Raw genomic sequence first — 17,905 nt, 5'->3', positions numbered from 1 at the left:
TACCTTCTCTTAGTATGTCTGTTAACACATACTAAGAGGAAACCTTGAGGTTTCTAACTATAGGAACTGTATACCTTTGACAGCTTAGATCCTTGTTAGTTCCTCTGCTTTTAAGTTTCAAATACACTGTTGACTAGTTCTTTTTTTTTCCTTTTGAGTAACATCCTTTTTCATGTAAGAAGTAGAAATGTCATAGCAAATGACATAAGGATATTGGCATAGACTAATGAGTTAAAAATTGAGTAACAAAGCCTATATCAAAAATGATTCTTGTTTTTGCAGGTATTTTGACAGAGATGTTAAATGCATTAGAGATTTCTTCATCAAACGTTTCAGCTATGAAAGTGAACTTTATCCAACCTTTAGTGATATCAGGTTTGTACTCTGCAGTGCTGAAAATGATTGAACTCTGTTAAAGACCTGATTTATTTAGTTCTAAAAGTTAACACTTTTATCTAAAAAATTTCCAAATAGCGATCTTCAACACATAATCATTGTTGAGTATCATTGCTGTGTCATATATAAATAAAACTTAAAAACTAGAAAATACCTGCTTTTGGTCCATTAAGGCAGTGTTACTGAATTTGGGGGAGGAACATACCTAATTTCTCATAAATTCGAGAACTTTTATTCAACGTAGGATGCTATGTGAATAATCCATTTTAAGAAAAGCCAAGTTTTTCTCAGAATTTGTGTTTCTTCATTATTTAGAACAGGAGATATCTTTAATTGATTCATAGAACTTAATTATATGTACATTCTCGAAGCCATATTTTCTCATTTTATATACATAGTTAAGATACTATTTTCTGGTTCAGGATGGTTGACATAATTTAAAAGGAGAAATCTTTAGTAAATATCAAAGGTTTTATAATCTTTCTACTAATAGATATTGCTTTTCACAGTCATTTTATTTATAAATGACAACCAGCACATATCTTTTACATTTGTATACTTAAGTAATTTAAGTATTACATTTCAGGTAAAGAAAGATCTTTAAATGTCGGAACTATTAAACTCATTTGAGAGTTATAATTCATCAATAATATTTTCCGTGTCAGATGGCTTTTTTCCTCTCTCTGAATGCTTGATATTCTTTTTTTTCTAGGAGGGAAGACTCTCTTGATGTAGAGGTGTCTGCCAGTGGCTACACAAAAGAAATGCAGGCAGATGATGAACTGCTTCATCCAGTAGGTCCAGATGATAAATATATTGAAACAGATGAGGGATCTGAATTCTCATTTTCTGATGAAGAGGTGTCAGAAAAAGCAAAGGTTTGTAGATCAGAAAATCAAAGTGAACAAAACTCTATAGGTGAATCAGTTGACCTCTGTTGCACATCATCTGGAGATCTTGAAGAAATAAAGGAAGACAGTTTGTCAAAGGAGAGCAATGATACATACAATTTTGAAATGACTGAATTTAATCAAGCTTTAGAAGAATTGAAAGGGCAAGTTGTTGAAAACAATTCTGCACCTAAGTTTTCTGGGGAGAAAAACAAAACTGAAAGTGACACCAGACAAGATGGCAAAATAAATCAAGGCGGAATCCCCATGAGCTCTGAAGAGTACGAAGATGAATGCCCTCATCTGATTGCCTTGTCATCATTAAACAAAGAATTCAGGCCTTTCAGGTATAGATCTCTGTTGATTGCTTTTTGTTTTTAATCTGGAGAACTATACTTTTTTCAATTCTGGTAAATATTTTTTTCACATGACGTGACAGAGCTGTATTCTGTTCCATTATGTGTAAAATGAAAGCAAATAACCCTTTTGTTAAAATTCCAATTATTCTCTATAATTGACCTTATTCTAGATAGCATATTGATTCAATTTTAAGCAGTCTGCCTTAAAATACAAACTGATTACTTTCAGAGAATTAATACAGATCATATATTTTCATAATTATACACCTAATGTATATTTGATTTATGTATAGGCCGATAAATCTGCAGTAAATGTGCTCCATAAAATATCTACTTACAGTGAATTTTCTCTGGTACTTTGAACTTTCTGTTCTTATTCATTCTTGTAAAATTATCTAATTTTATATTTTAAGAATTTTTTTCTTAGAAATATTAATCAGCCTCAGCCTTTAGCAAAAGATCTAAAATTTAATTTTTAGATTTGGGATAGTTTATCCAGAATCAAAGAACGGTAGTTTAATGAAATATAGTTTTATTTATTTCAAAATAATAATATGACAATTAAAATTAAATCAGCAGTACAGTTATTAGGCGTTTCTCAATACATGTTCAAGCTTACGTCCTAAGGCTGCCTTTATTGTTAGAGTTTTACTGTGAATCAAAACACAAAAGGAACATGTGTTCCTTTTCCTTATAACCATATCTTGAGACTCAAGACTATTACCACTTGAATAATAAACATGTAAAATTAAATTAAAATCAAGAGTGGCAGTGGCTCAGGATTTTGAGTAAGTAATAAAAGAAACTATATAAGTTAAAACTATATAAGTCTTCTAAGTACAGAATAATTTGTTTTCTCTGAACATATGTTGGGTAAAATTTTTAATATTCAAAGTAAAAATTAAAGATAACATGTTGCCAAAAAATATTAACTGTTAAGAGTTAATATCTCTGAGTTTCTTATGCATTAAACTTTAAACAATGTATAAAACAAATTAGTTTCTATCATTGCAGTTTTTTCTGCCTTATAGTAGACCATGTAAAGTACTGTCTCTGTTCCCATTACATCTGCTTTTGTTTAGGAAGATGGCAAGAAAGTGTCTCAAGGATTTAGATTGTAAGAGACAGATTTGTGGGGAAAAGACATGAATTGTGGCTAAGTGGTAACAAATTTTGATGGCCAAAACTTTCTACTATTTTGAATTTTTTTTTTTTTTAATTTTTAGGCTAGGCAACCCTTTGTTGACCTCACAGATTGCAAGGGCCTTGTAAGCTTACAATGCCTTATTTTTTATTTTTTACATCTACAGCACCTAGTCTTCCTAGGTAGGTGGTCTCCCATCCAAGTACTAACCAGGCCCGACCTTGCTTAGCTTTCAAGATCAGATGGGATCGGGCTTTTCAGGGTAGCATGGCCGTAGATATATTTTGAAATTTTGATAGTGACTATCAGAATGCTGAAAAATGAAAATTGTTAATATATTTGGCTGAATCGTGGGTAGTTTTACCTTCACAGTTTTAAATATACTATTTCTGAGGTATTCTATATTTAAGTTTTATTATCATGTAAAGCATAATTAACTATAAAAACTAACTAGATAAATTGTGATTTTTTTTTAATTTTAGAGATGAAAATATGGAAGATATTTGTGAACATAGGACAAGAACTCTGAGTGTTACTTCTGCAGGCAGTGTTTTAAGCTGTTCAACAATTCCTCCGGTAACTATTCAACATTTACAAATGTTTTTTAGTTCACTACTGTGGACAGATTACTGAGCTAAGGTACTGTGAGGATTACATGATGTACAAGACAGTCTCAGCCATTTGGACCTCACATGTTAATAGTGTAAAATCGTAAATACAAATTTAGTAATATAGGAGAGAGAGTACTTTACATTCCAGCTTTTAGCTGGAATGATGAGAGCTTTCAGGGAAAAGGCAGCATGTAAATTAGCTTGAATTTGAAGGATAAAATCATAGAAATTTAGATCCACTCTGTAGATTCTCATATAATCTCATCCTTATATTTTAACAATAAGGAAGTTGAGGCCCAAATAGGTTACATGACTGCTCAAGCTCAAGGTTACCCAGCTAGTGACACCACTGCAGCAGAAGTGAAGATGTATCTGCTTCACTAGTTTGTTCTTAAATTTTGAAACAGAAATTTAAAAATTTTGGATATTGCAAGTGTTGGACATTTAGCAGCAGCGTCCAAAAGAATTTGTAAGGGACATTTTTCTGGACAGGGTAATGAGCACAAATAGTCCAGCTCCTCCCTGCTTTTCTGCATGCCAGCCTTCTCCCTGGACTACCCCAAGAGGAAGAATCAGTTTGTTTCCTTTGTAGATTTTAAGGAGAGAGATAAATTTACATAATCAGTATGTTGGGTTTTTTCCTTCTGTTTAAAGATATTATGTTAAATACCATTGAAAGCAGTTTTCAGTGATAACTTAAAATGAGCAAAAGAAGAAAATCAGCTTAGGAGGTAAAAAGGAGAAAATGAAATTATATGGAAAACGAATTCAAAAGAAAAATTTTTTTTTTCCTGAACTTCTCATTTCCAAGTTCACATATATTGTCAGTAAATTAAAACGTATGTCCTATGGTGGGTAATAAGGGATATTTACAAAATTAAATCTGAATTATCAAAAACAAGCTAAAAATGAGTACTGTATTTTATAATATATCATACTTTTAGAAGTTCTGGGACCGTTATTTGATAATAGAAACTTGTCAGACCAAAGACAAGTTAAGAGCTTGTCAGACCAAAATAAGAATGGAATTCTAGAAATATATTGATTTTTATATATTCTTTTCTGATAGCCTTGTAGCTTACCAGCTTTCTAAACATAAAATTTAAATCTATGTAATCTCTGAAACATCTGTTGATTATTTTAAAAGATAAAAATCTTTTAAGTATTATCACCTGTCTTTATTAAGAATTTCTCATAGTTTATGGTTTCCTGTTCACTCTTGGCTTTGATATTTTCTATACTTATTGAGATTTACCCTCCTTTTTATGATTTCTCAGATTTAAAGCATAAGCGCTTTTATATATTATTACAGTGGTATAAAATTGACAATTGCCTGTAAAGAAAAGTGAGATTACTAATTCATGCTACTTTCTTTAGATTCTAATTTATGCTGTCTTAAAAGTGATGTAAAGGTAATGGCACTGACATTATCTTTAGATCTTGACTTTTATCCCATTTCCCTTGCTGCTAACAGCAGGAACTTAAAGTTTAAAATGGGGTCAAGTCTACAATGAATTGCATTATAAAATACAAATTTGCCTTCTAAGGAGAAAAAAGATATCTTTACCCTAGCTTGATCAAGCAAGGTTTTTCTCTAGTCATTGGAAACAAATTGATCATCTTAACTCTACATTCTTTTGGAAATTTGGTCACATTAAGGTCACATTTTATTTGTTAAAAAGGTCAGGAGAAAATGAACTTTATTTTGTACCTTCATTAATTTGATGATAGTTGTTTTAGGGTCTGTGCAGAGGTAAAAGATTTTCTCTATGTTCTTTGAAATTATAATTGTTAGTTCTATTTTCCTCCTTAAAATAGTTTTTTTAGTTCCTGTTTATTGGCAAAGTTGCCATTTATGCACCCTGTTCTTTCTAATACGCAACAGAATTAAATTATAATTAAACATTAATTATAATTAAATATTCTTTTTAATATGTATGCAGCCACCATCAACAACAAACAATAACAATATATGTGGGTTTTGTTGACTTTTTTATATATACTCCTTGAAATGGTACACCAGAATTTTATTTCATGTTTCATCATTTAAAAAAACATACAGAATGGGATATTTCTCCCTCTTCTGTTAACATGAAGAAAATTAACCTTACAGGATTTGTAAATTGTCCTGGATTGGGACGAGATACATGCATGGTAATCCAATATCTTATTTTCTTCAACTGCTTGGTATGATCATCTTAAGGACTCCTTGAAGTGAAGAACCATGGGGAAATTCAGCAGAATATGTGGAAGAGAAATCGATTTTTTTTTTTTTTAATTAAAAATATTCTGGAGGCCTCTCTGAATTCCCCCAGTTTAAACATGGTGTATGTTCTACTGTTGTTTTCCTAGAACTTTTCATCTCCTATTGGATGCCTTCTTTCCCAGTTCCTTCTCTTTCTCTTACTGATTTTAGTTCTTTATTGGCAGTATAGATTCCAGTATCGAGTGAACTTTGCGGAGAGTTTTTATTACTAAAAACGTTTTTTTTATTCTTTCCTCAAACTCGATTGGAAGTTTAAGTATTAGAGTTGTGGTTTGGAAATAATTTTCCTTCAGAATTCTGAAGGTATTGCTGTTGTCTTTGTTGTAGTAAAGAAGATGCTTGTCTCTTGCTAGGGTGGGGATGATGAGAGTTGCCTGGCTTCCTGGAGTAGGGAAGGGTCCTAGAGGCCAGTCACTCTTATTTTAAACTTTCAGCCAACGCTGCTTTCAGTTCTGAAACTTCTGGGAAACCAAATCCTTGTAAGTCGCTGGCCTTCCTAGGTTTGGGGGACTGCATCTCATGGGGTATCAGCCTCTGCAGGAACTTGAGTTCTGATTCTTTCGCTGTTTCATCCTCCTTCTCTTATCTTTACTCCCATTGAAAATTATTAGACCGAAGTAAAGAAGGATAATTAATTAAAGCTTTTTAATTGAATATAGTCTGCTTACTGTAAAATAATCCAGTCTACATTTAAGTCATCTGATCTCAAGTTTTATATTATATATATGCAATCCAAGAAGCAATACATTAGGCAGACTAGTTCTTCTAACCCATTTTTACTTCTCAAATCATCATTCTTTAATTTTTTAACTGGACATATTTTTAATAAATGTCCCTATAGGGTGGGGCATATTAAGAAGAGACCCATGCTTCAACCCTTGCAGTATATATATCTTTTTTTAGGAGATAAGTTGGATGATGCAAGGTTATATACAATTAAATAACAGGCTGTAATGCTTCAGAGGAAAAAAAGGTTACTGTGAATGGAATATTCAGAATTTTTATTCACCTTGACAGCCTTGTGACATTGGCAGCCTTTGTCCTGAATAATAAGAAATCATTTAAATTTATGATTATTTATTATGAGAAAGCATTTCGCATCTCCCAAAAAACCATATGAAGACTTTTCCATGGGTAACTGCTGCCATCAGGTCATTTCTACACCTGCGGTTATGAGGATATATTTTAGGTATGTTTTTAATAGTAGTGAATACTTTCAAACAATCTCCCACTACACTGACATGCCTATTTTTATCTAGAAAGCAGAGGAACAAGCAGTTTTTATCCCGTTTTTGATTGTTTTATTTTTGAGGTATTTTGGTTTTGTGGTTATTTTTTTAGTTTTCCTGATGGGCACTAGGTGGCACTATGCTGTTTTTTCAAACAATTGTGACTATACTTTTTGCTATATTCTATATTTCTCTAATTAGGAATGTAATTTGTCCTATTTTATAACAATTTAGTGTTTTATTACTGGTTTGTATAGTATTAGTATTTTAAAAATTCAGGCACTTAACACAAATATGAAACATTAGCAATGTAAAATCTTTATTTTATTGAATGTTTACTCCTTATCTAAATGGTCAGTTATCAGTGATACTAATTCATGAAATCTTTCCAGGAACTGGTGAAGCAGAAGGTGAAACGTCAGTTGACAAAACAGCAAAAATCAACTGTCAGACGTCGATTGCAAAAAGGAGAAGCAAATATATTTACCAAGCAGCGGAGAGAAAACATGCAAAATATTAAGTCAAGCTTGGAAGCAGCTAGCTTTTGGGGAGATTAATATATTTAAGATCTTGAATATTTTTTGGAAAGTTACTATGATCTCTTTTTAAGCCACCTTTAGAATTCTTTTGGACAGAGGCAAATCTATACATAGGTAAATAAACCCTCTTTTATATATAAATTTGACTCATTTAATACACCTTTTCTAAGAAATAATTATAGTAATTCTACTAAAGCAATTTAGTTTTCCAGTTGACTGGTACATCTGCTAAACGCTATTTCAAAATAATTTATTAAGAATATTTGGGTATTTAAAATCTAAACATCACTTTTTTTGTTTTTTGTTCTCTACCAAAAACAGATAGATTGCTTGGTTTCAAATCTTAGCTTTTTTCACTTAGTAGTGAAAACAACCTTAGGCAAGTCATATTTCTCTGTCCCTCTTTCTCTGCTTGACCACATCGGTTTTTTGGACTGTTAAAATTGGATTTGTAAAAAATAAAATAAAATTGGATTTGTACCTACTTTCTAGTTGTTTTGAGGACATGAGGCAGTACACAGAAAATACTTAAAATAATGCCTAGCACTTTATAAGCATCCAGTGAAGTGTAGCTGTTAGAATTATAATTTTAATGATGTTCATCTTTCTGAAATTCTGCTTAATAACTTAGTTGCATTTTATTTAACCACTGAAAAAATTCACTACCATCTATTTTTTTATTTTCTAGTATTAAGAATAAGCCAGGAATGCATAATTTTTATTTTCTGCTATTTAAATTGGTAATATGGTCATGGGAACAGAAACTTGTGATAGTCCCACCGCAGTTTTTACAGTCAGTTTTTCTTCAGGCCTCAGTAGGAGTGGAAAAGTTAGGGGTGTGGGAGGTAAAGAGAGAAATGAAAAAATTTGTTAACATTCTTAGCTGGGTGATTCCAGAACGTGTTTTCACTTCAACATTAACAAATACTGAGTACAAGAAAGAAAGAAATACATAAAACATGGTTCCTCCCTCAGAGACTTTATAATCAGTAAGTTGTGAAATGAGTGATTAAGTAAGTATATGTACCTGATGATACTCAAATCCCTTCAACATCTCTCTAGTAGGCCAGAAAGGGACAGTGCCTGCAGCAGAAAATGACCACTAGATGGCAATGTGACCCCACAGTTCTTGGACAAGATGACCTTAAATTACTTGCATCTGTGATGATCTACCAGGGGAAATAAGTTTTCCAAGATTAATAAAGATTACCTTTCAACTTTGGAAAATTTTTTTGGCTATGTGTAATTCCTATTAAATTTATTAATTAATGAATTTATTTAAATGAATTAATAAATTCATTTTAATAATATAAGTACAAGAAAATATCAAACCCACTTCCCTTGAAAATTTATACTTTTTCTGAAAGTACATAGCTTTGAATTTTAGGTGTGTCTTTAAATTCATGTATTTTTTTTTATAATCTGTCTATTGTAAAACATTTTAACAACATAAAATAGTATTGAAGACAGCTTACTAGAACCACAGAACGTTTATTTTAAAATACATTTTCTTAAATTCAGTGTCAAAAGCAAATTGAGAATAAAATGTGACTTCATCCTACTCAGTTGACTTGGAACACTTTTGGATACCTACTGCATAAAATTACTATTTAGGGAACTAAGAAGACAAACATAGATCTTAACCTTAATAGCTAAGGATTTCCTGTGGGTCACAGAACAAATCAGTCAAATGCACAAACATAAACAGATGATTCAGAGTTCAATCATAACAATTGTTTTTAAAAGATGTTTGTGAGTAGCTAGCTAGCAATTAGAAATTAGAGAATTTGCCCTATCAGATAAGATACAATCCTCACATTTTAAAATACTCATAGTGAACTGTGAGCAAAAACAACAATTAAGCTTAATTTTAATATTAAGTTGTGTATTGAGATTCTTAACAAAACATTTGTTTGAATCTGGGAGTTCCAAGTTTAAATCTTGTTCTGCCACTTCCCAAACCTCAAATATTATCTGTAGCATCTCTAACCTAACTTGATTTGTAAAATCGAGGACATTTAATAGTGTCTGTCTCAGGGTTGTTGTGAAGATTAAATAACACCTGTAAGGAGTTTAGCACAGTGCCAGATACATACTATATGTTTAAGCATTGGTCAAATGACCTAAGGTTATCAAAAGAAAGATTCCAGAGAAATCTTTCCTATTTTCAAGGTCACTGATATTTCAACTTAGATCCTTTTGGTGTTCTGTTTTTATCAAGATGCACAGATGCTTTGTAGCCTTGCATCATCACCTTGCTATTTCCATTAGATAAGCTTTTGCTATAATATACGCAGTTTATACTTCTGCTGACTTTGTCATGCTGGTTGCTATTGGTCTGTTCTTTAGCACACATCTGGCTGTCTTTGAACTTTCCCTAGAACCATAAAGATCTTTAAAAAGTGCTAACCAGAGGGTTAGTGCAGCTCAAGATAATCATTCTCTTAGTCAAGTACTTGATAAATTTTCTGGCAAAACACATAGTTGCCTACTTCAAGAACTCAGCTGGTAAACTTGCTGCCCTATAGTTTTATCAGCTACTTTCACAGGATAGAAGGGTGAGTCCATAAGGTTCTCAGGAGAGCACTTCCTGAGGTGTAGGTTTATTCCATGTCACAGATTTCGTACTCTGGGTGGACTCAAGCTCACCGTATTCATCGTTCATCCCTCCTCAGAACATCCCGAAGAGCATCAGACCATATCTCAGTTTGACCTTGATTTGCTTAATGAAGTACTGGAACCATCTCATTCATCTGCATAAGACTGAGGATGAGGTAAAGTTCAGAATAGCCATGAGCTAACACAGTTGTATAATAACCAGGAGTGTGGGGATAACCCCAAAACCTACAACACTTAGAAAGACTAATGTTAGATTTTAAAGACCGCAGGTTTTTCTTTTTACCTTAATATTGTAAATAATGACATTAAAATTAATATTTTATATAACATTAGAATCAGATTATTGTAGGCTTAATTCTATAAGTAGGAATATGGCTTAATACAAATGTTATTTTATGTGCTTCCATTTTTTTTAAATAACCACTGGAGATAAATTTTTCTTACTATATCTTTGCTATTTGTAGACAAAGTTTGGTCTACATTAGTAAGAAAAATATGTTCGCACATCAGTTTTCTAAGTGTTTGGTGTACAAAGTGATATTAGAAGAAAGTACACATTTTTAAGATAACTTTTTGTTGGCTGAAAGCCTCCACTGCTTTTAAAGACAAGAAGAAACACAACTACATGGTAGAACAAAGTGGACTATACTAAAGAGCCTGGTACCAGTGACTACTGCTGAGGGGACAGTTTTGAAGTGAAAGGCCAGAGTAATTTGGTGAGTCATTTTGAAAAAGGGATTTTTGAGTAGGAAGACTGAAAAAGAGCTTGCAAAGAGGAAATCACACAGAAAATCCAGAAGACGAATGTGGTATGCTTGTTATGCTGCAGTTAGGAAATGGGTGTTGTGCTACAAAGAGCCAAATTAAAGACAATTTTGAATTTTTAGGTTTAATTTGATGTATTAGGAAAAAGCAATTGTAGATTTTGAGCCGTGCAATGATTTGATTGGGGAGAGGAGGGAGGAGAACTAAGGGAGTATTGTTACTGTTAAACGGTGGGTTGGAGAGGGTCTGGAAGAGAATCTGAACGGTTGCTCAGTCGGCCTAAGTACTAAGGTTAAGACAATGTAAAACAGAATCCTATTATGCTAGAGTTATGGAGGTTCTTTATGACCTTGTTTTTATTTTAAGATGAGAACATATATTTGTAAATTTACTTGCCCAAGCTCAGATAGAGTAAATAAGGTTGAGAGTGAGTGGGAGGGAAAAATGGAATTGCTAAGTACCAGAAAGGTGACTAGGAGGAAAACCATCATACTCAGGCAGTTTAGAGCTTTGTATCAAGCCCTGAGGTGCCTTCTGCAGAATTAGTAAGATCCACAACTTGCCTTCCTGGTCCTGTGAAGGTAGGAGAGGGGACAGTCCTCAACCACGTCCAGGTTGAATCCTCCAGAAAGTTTCCTTCCTTTTCAGAAAACAAAGTTGGGGGAGTTTGTTGTTGTTTTCCATAATAAGCCTTCTTATCTTCTCACAAGCCCAAGAAACCCCATTTCAGTAGACCGAAGCCTAAGTCAGATATTTCTGTTTTTTCATGGGGAGGTGGGAGAGGAGCAGGGTGGTACTGGGGGAGTAGTTGTTTTGCTTTGAGCTCAAGGCTACTGAGGTACCTTGAGAGGATCAGAATACATTATTCTCTACTTGGCCTTTCTCCAGTTTTCAGTATATAGAAAATTAGGTCCCCTTTCTGTACAGTTTCCTATTCCTCCTCCTTTAAACAAAGTTTGAAAAATATTTCTTCTGTGTCAGCAGTCTGTATGCTAAGTGCAGTGCTCTAGTAGTGACTGCATAGGAAGTAAAATGGAATTTATAACTTACAGTGTGAAATGGATGGGCACAAGGCTTTTATCTTAATGTAAGCATATCCATAAGTGTAGCCTGAATTGAATTAAGAGCATTCTAATCATGCAGTCTTTACAGGAAGCTTCATCTAAAATATATGGAGCTATGAAATTACTGGCTTGCTTGAATTTAACATCTCCATTAACTAATCTCAGGTTTAAGTCATTTGTTTATAACCAATAAACATTCTGCCTATGTTTGTTTTATTCTAATATTAATTTTTCATAGTCCAGATTTTCATTTTAATATTCTCACTATTGATTGCAAATATTTAAACATTCCACACAACTACCCCCAAAACATGATTTTATCTAAAGAAAGTAAAAGTAGCTCCAGTTAGCCCATGTCAGCTGGGGGTATCATCCCTCAGCATGCCCCTTATAGAAGACGTCATCTCTTTTTATTTGAAGAGTGGCTCAAGACTCAGCTGGAGTTCAGACACCTCTTTTAGAACCAATATCATCACTTTATAGCCACAACTCGTATAAAGGTTTTTCCTGAACACCTAACAAAATAAATTACTGTCCTGAACAGTGAGATCTGGTGTGTTTGTGTGTAGGGGCAGGGGCGGGAGGCGGGTTGCAAGAAAATGCAGGGGGTGTGGGACCAATAATTAGATAAATTTTTATGAAAAAGAAAGGCTACTGGTAAAATCCACTCCAAAAACAAACCAAAAAATTTTAAACTCCTTTTCAAAATAGATATTAAGCTAGAAGTCAGCCAGCCAGAGTTAAGGTAGTCAGTTTTCACCAAACATAGCTATTGACCCAAGGGCTTGGCATCATTATCTCCAATCTGGTAAATTTGAACATTTAAATTCTATGTTTAAATAACTCTGAGTTTATCCTTAAAGTGTTAACCTATGAACTAGCAAAGCCTCTCCCAATGATATCTTTGGCCTCCAAAGTATTGCTTGGAGAATTAATTGGAAACAAAATACCAAGACAGGCCTGGGTAACTGGTTACATAAGACAAGATGACATGGGCTCATTCGGGATCCACAAATAAATATACACACATTATATAATCATATATTAATATACATTATATATTTTGCATATGTAATGTCTGTGTGTGTGTGTGTGTATATATGTGTGTGTATATATATATATATATACACACATACATACATACATATATATATATATAAAAAACGGAAGCTCACATAAACAAGAAGTTTACTTTCGTTGTGCTTTCTGGTTAATAGTGTTGACTGACTGCCCTGGCAAGGAAAAAGGACAGTTCACTACTGGTTTTATCTGGTGCAGAGGATAATTATTTCAGGAAAGCACTTTCATAGTTTTCTATAAAAATGAGGAAATGTATATTTCTTTAATCTGTAGGTAGAGTATTAATCAATTTTCTAATTCATGTAGTTCAACAGATTAATACTTATTGATGATTTCCTAAATGTCATATATATTAATGAAAAAAAGTCCGAGATTAAGTTCTTTCATGTTGCCGGTGATTTTAAACTCGTTTTATCTAGTAATCTGAAGTTCCCTTACTAACTGTCCCTCTCATTAATAGCTTGATTCAAATACCTCATTGGTCCCTTCTCAATTGAGAGTAAAATTAACACTGAGCAACCATTTCATTCTCTTTACTTGTTCCTTCTCAGGTGAAAAAAAAAAATAAAGTTGATGCTAACAAGCCATTTATTCCTCCTACTGGTCATTTCCTAGTTGAGGCTAAACAAAGCTGATACTTACCAGTCATTAGCCATTACCTCTGCAAAGTTATTTTCTTCCTGGCCCTTGCCCTCTTTCACCCTCCCACACACCCCTAAAAGCACACACACAGCTCTAACCCTCTTTTGCCAATCCAGCATTTAGGCCCTACCCATATCCCACTGAAATCTGGAAGGAGCTGCTGTCAGTCATTTCTCATTGCTTTTGTAAATTTCTTGTTGTCTGTATTTAACCGCATGACCCCAATTCTTTTTCATTTTATATATCTTAAATTGTAAATTTTTAAGAATCAAGGCAGTATTAGCATGTAAACTAAGAAATTATTTCAGAGACCATAACCTTCCTAAATCTCAATCAGCAGCCTCTCCTTCCCTCAGTCACATGATTCCTTAGAGATAAGTAGTTATAAATTGGCTCAGGTTCGGTTACTGTGGACCTATTCTTTGGAGTCTGCGTGCCTTGTGCTGAAATTTTCAAGACTTGTAGACTCTCCAACTTTACTGCAGCCTCACCTACCGGCCACTGTTCTGCTTCACTTACCCCAGTCTTCTCCACGGCAGAGCAGATTATGAAGTGGGAAGCAAGAAGTATGGTGGGGATTCCTTCCTGTTTTTGACTAAAGATGATTCTTTGATGCATTTATTATGTTTTCTAACTTTCTGAATGTTATTTCAATTAGTGGCCCCTGCCTCCTTATAATTTTTATACCTGAAATGAGCTATTGAACAACAAAAATATTACTGGAATGATAGGAATGCATTTCCTTTTCCTTACTAGCAAAATAATATTGTTTCCATAGACTTTTTTGTTACATTGTGCATGAATTTGTGCAAAATATACCACCTTGATATCTCATCTTCTGAAAGAGTTCTATACTTGCTGAGAGCTTGGTAAGTGTGCCATTGCATTGAGTCTTCCTCTTCTAATATTGGTTGATAAGTTTTGATCACTGAATATGTCAGTTCGATGTCATTTCTCATACTTCTGAGTAGTACTCTAACAGGTTTTGTAAAAACATCATTTTGGTTTTCACTGTAGTCATCTACCCTTGTTCCAATACTTTGATTTTGCTTTTGGTCTATCCCTGTACAAATGGTTATGATTGACAGTGAAATCTAACATGTGAACTGTATGTAGAATCTGTGCTAAGATAGACACATTGCACAGGGATTTCTCAGGCTCTTCTATCTCTATCAAGTGCTTTCCACATTATAATGGTAAGAAACCACAAAGTTGTTTTTTCTAGACTGTCTTACAATAGCACTTTAAGGCGAAATGTCCTTATGGCAGGCAAGGAAGAAGTACATAAGTAAGCAAAGGTTTCAGAAAACTGCTGAATGGTAGGGCCTAATGAGAAAGAAGAAACTATACTAACTGGAATGTTGTATAATCTACCTTTCTAGAATTCTTTTTTCATTTCTTAAAATATAACATTAAAATATGATATTTTTATGACATTATCTTTGCAAAGCTGTTTTGGGGTTCTCTAGTTTACTTTCTTTAGAAAAGTCTTGTGGAAGTTGAAGATTAATTTTCTTAACAAATTCTTGCTTTTAATTTAGTTAGCATTACAGGTATCTTTGAATTCACCCAATTAATTTGTGTCTCTCATATTGGTGAATGGATATGAGGTTGACTGTGGGAGTAAAAGTGAGTTGTTTGAAGACCAGTCCAGCTTTTAAGAAATAAATACATACCTTTCCAGAAGGCTATAAAATGTGTGATGATATTTGTGTTTGCTTGCAATATAGTCATGGAATCATAGATGTTAGATCTGAAAGACAGCATCCAGTTCAACCCCCTAATTTTATAGGTAAGGACTCTGAACCCAGAAAAGATGAGCAACTTCTTTAAAGTTGTATAGATAACAAAAATCAATCCTAGATTTTACTAATCCAAGATTCAGTGTTCTTCCACCACACTACACAACCAAAATATTTTTATGTACTACTGGAATTAAATTTAAGCCCATAAAAAGTCTATTTGTTGGTTGAAATCCCAGCATCAATCATTTCTAATTTTTTTATTTTCATCAGTCTCACTCCTTTGAGAATTCCATATTATTTTTCGTTTCTCTAATTGGAACCTGAAATATCTTCATTTCCAATTCGATATCGCACTGAAAGTAACTGCATTCATTTATACTTTGTGACCAATTAATATATAATAGTTTTTTGTCTATAAACCTTCCAGTTTCTCTTTTAAATGACAAACTCCTAGACGGCAAGGATATTAATGATATCCTGTTTAGTACAGCTCATGTAAAGTACACTTTGGGACACTAAATAAGTATCTTAATGTGAAGTACTGCTTCTTTCAAGTTCTTTTTTATAATAATATCTTTGCTCTCTGGGACAGCCCCAAGTCTCTGTTGTGTGTGGCATATAATCCCTGTGGGCATTTGCTATAGTCATTATAATAAGAATTATAATTATGGCCCCATTCCTCCCGTTTCTTTTTATAAAGCCCATCCTTCTACCAACTAGGTGAAAAAGCTGATCACATGGAAAACATTTTCTTTTTATATAGACTTTAAAGGAGTGGTTTCAGTTAATCATATAATACAACATAATTTTGAAATCTGAAAATTGGAAAGCAATCTCTTGTGCCTACCCTAGAAAAATATTTTAAATAAAAGTAAAGAAGTCCTCAACAAATCTTCAACAACTAACGCAGGTTATAGCCATTAAACTCAGTTCTTTTACATCTGTTACAAATCCTTATCATTGCAATGGAATTCCATGACTTATATTTATGTCTCCTATGGAAAGATGTTTTAAGTAGTCAAGGATATAAGTAGAAAAAGAATCTCTGTTTTCTTAAGATCTTTTAATAACTACTTATATTCTTTTCAAAAATTTTTTTTTGCTTCTAAAATTTTCAGTAGAAAAACACCATGAAATGAAAGGAAGTGATAGTAGACTTCATTAAAGACAATCTTGGAAATGATTTGCTTTGAAGGATAAATAGGGAAACAGATGTTCCCAGGCAAGCTGAAAGTCAGTCTGTGAGGTTTTACTTGCCACTGTTCATCAGAAGTGACTATAATTTGGGCTGCGGGTGGGGGTAGGGGTGCAGGGAGGGAATTAAAAAGTTGGCTCCCAAAGAGATGTTGCTGAATTCAAACAGAAGGCATAATCTGATGCGTGGCTACATTCACAATCTTTGTAGCACTTCTTTACCAGAGAACAATATAGATTATACTGATTCTGAGCTATAAGTCTTAAGCTAGAAACAACTTGGTTACCAAGGAAATTTCCTTAAGAAGTAATCTTCTTTATTCTGTATACCTGGGGACAGCACATTTGAAGATGGGGACCAAAAAGAAATATCTAAGTTAGGAAGTTCCACACCATTCAGGCAAAATCTGGCTGGAGAGGAAAGCTGTTCCCATGATGAGGGAGCTTCCCCAGCTGGCCTGTAGGTGGGTGTGTTTAACAGAAGGAAGCAATGGGAACCAGCCTGTCAGCCAGCCTTTAGAGCTAATTAGCTCAGCACACAACAAAGATAAGTGAGCCTGGGAGGAGGGCCCCCTCAAGGGTCTTTAGATTCTGGGAAATGTCTGATTGGCAGATGTTAAAAGGGATTCTTTGGTAATCCTGTGCATCAATGAGCTGCACAAATTCAGTCCAGGACTGCAAGAATTCAGGCATGAGGACACTGTGCAGCAGGCTTACACAGGCAGACCCAAGATGGACAGAACCTTGGAATCCCTGAGACACATCATTGCCCAAGTCTTGCCTCACAGAGACCCGGCTCTAGTCTTCAAAGATTGTAAGTACTGAAAGGGAAAAAGGTTTTTTGACTCTTAGAAAATAGTCTAAACGTCCAGTCACATCCTATTTAAGCATGATTTCTTCTAAATCTCTGTAGTCGTGTGCTGTGATCTAAATGATATTTAACTTGTTCCTGACTTCAGTCAGGAGAATGATTTCATTTCATTTCACCTACGGGTACTAGTAGCCGGGTTATTTTGTCAGTGATACATCTTGCTAACCATTTAGAAGTCTCTCCTAAAATCTAAGACTCGTTTAAGACTTAATGAACTTTTGTAGATGCTTTTTAGGAAAATAAAACAGGCTGATTGCTACTAAGATTAAAATTAAAAATACCTTGAATATGATAATAAAATGTATATTTGCTAACCTGTTTAATCCTCCCTAACATATATTAGTTATGTTAAATCGAGTTTTGTTTTGTCTGAAATTTTTTGTTACAAACAAAAGTTAATACATCACCACTGAGCTCTTAAATTTTGATAACAAATCATAACACTTTATTTAAAAGGCCAATAAAATTAGATGTCTTCCCACATCTGCAAC

The 17,905-nt window shown here is 33.6% G+C and overlaps 2 protein-coding genes and 1 pseudogene across 3 annotated transcripts in view; 2 read left to right on the top strand and 1 right to left on the bottom strand.

The window, feature by feature from the left end:
* RIOK2 (RIO kinase 2) overlaps positions 1-8,651 on the top strand; it is a 21,020-nt gene extending 12,369 nt beyond the window's left edge. Inside the window, exons 7-11 of one of the 2 annotated variants that reach the window (XR_002777293.1) lie at positions 283-375; positions 1,109-1,633; positions 3,272-3,365; positions 7,288-7,548; positions 8,497-8,651. Coding sequence is in view for 1 of the 2 variants with exons in the window: in XM_011378417.2 (XP_011376719.1) it covers positions 283-375; positions 1,109-1,633; positions 3,272-3,365; positions 7,288-7,452 (877 nt within the window). In the remaining variant the exon portion in view is untranslated. Of the gene's footprint in view, positions 1-282; positions 376-1,108; positions 1,634-3,271; positions 3,366-7,287; positions 7,920-8,496 lie in introns of those variants that run through there. The other variant, XM_011378417.2, reaches the window with a different exon arrangement.
* On the bottom strand, positions 2,947-3,068 carry LOC111732027 (annotated as a pseudogene).
* Positions 8,652-16,691: 8,040 nt separating the features above from the next.
* Positions 16,692-17,905, top strand: part of LIX1 (limb and CNS expressed 1) — a 48,041-nt gene continuing 46,827 nt past the window's right edge. Inside the window, exon 1 of the mRNA XM_023522762.1 lies at positions 16,692-17,357. Within this exon, the coding sequence (XP_023378530.1) occupies positions 17,276-17,357 (82 nt within the window). The 5' untranslated portion in view covers positions 16,692-17,275. The remainder of the gene's footprint in view (positions 17,358-17,905) is intronic.

The sequence above is a fragment of the Pteropus vampyrus genome, unplaced genomic scaffold (assembly GCF_000151845.1).
Source record: "Pteropus vampyrus isolate Shadow unplaced genomic scaffold, Pvam_2.0 Scaffold11, whole genome shotgun sequence".
Lineage (NCBI taxonomy): Eukaryota > Metazoa > Chordata > Mammalia > Chiroptera > Pteropodidae > Pteropus > Pteropus vampyrus.
This window is presented reverse-complemented; position numbering and strand designations above follow the sequence as displayed.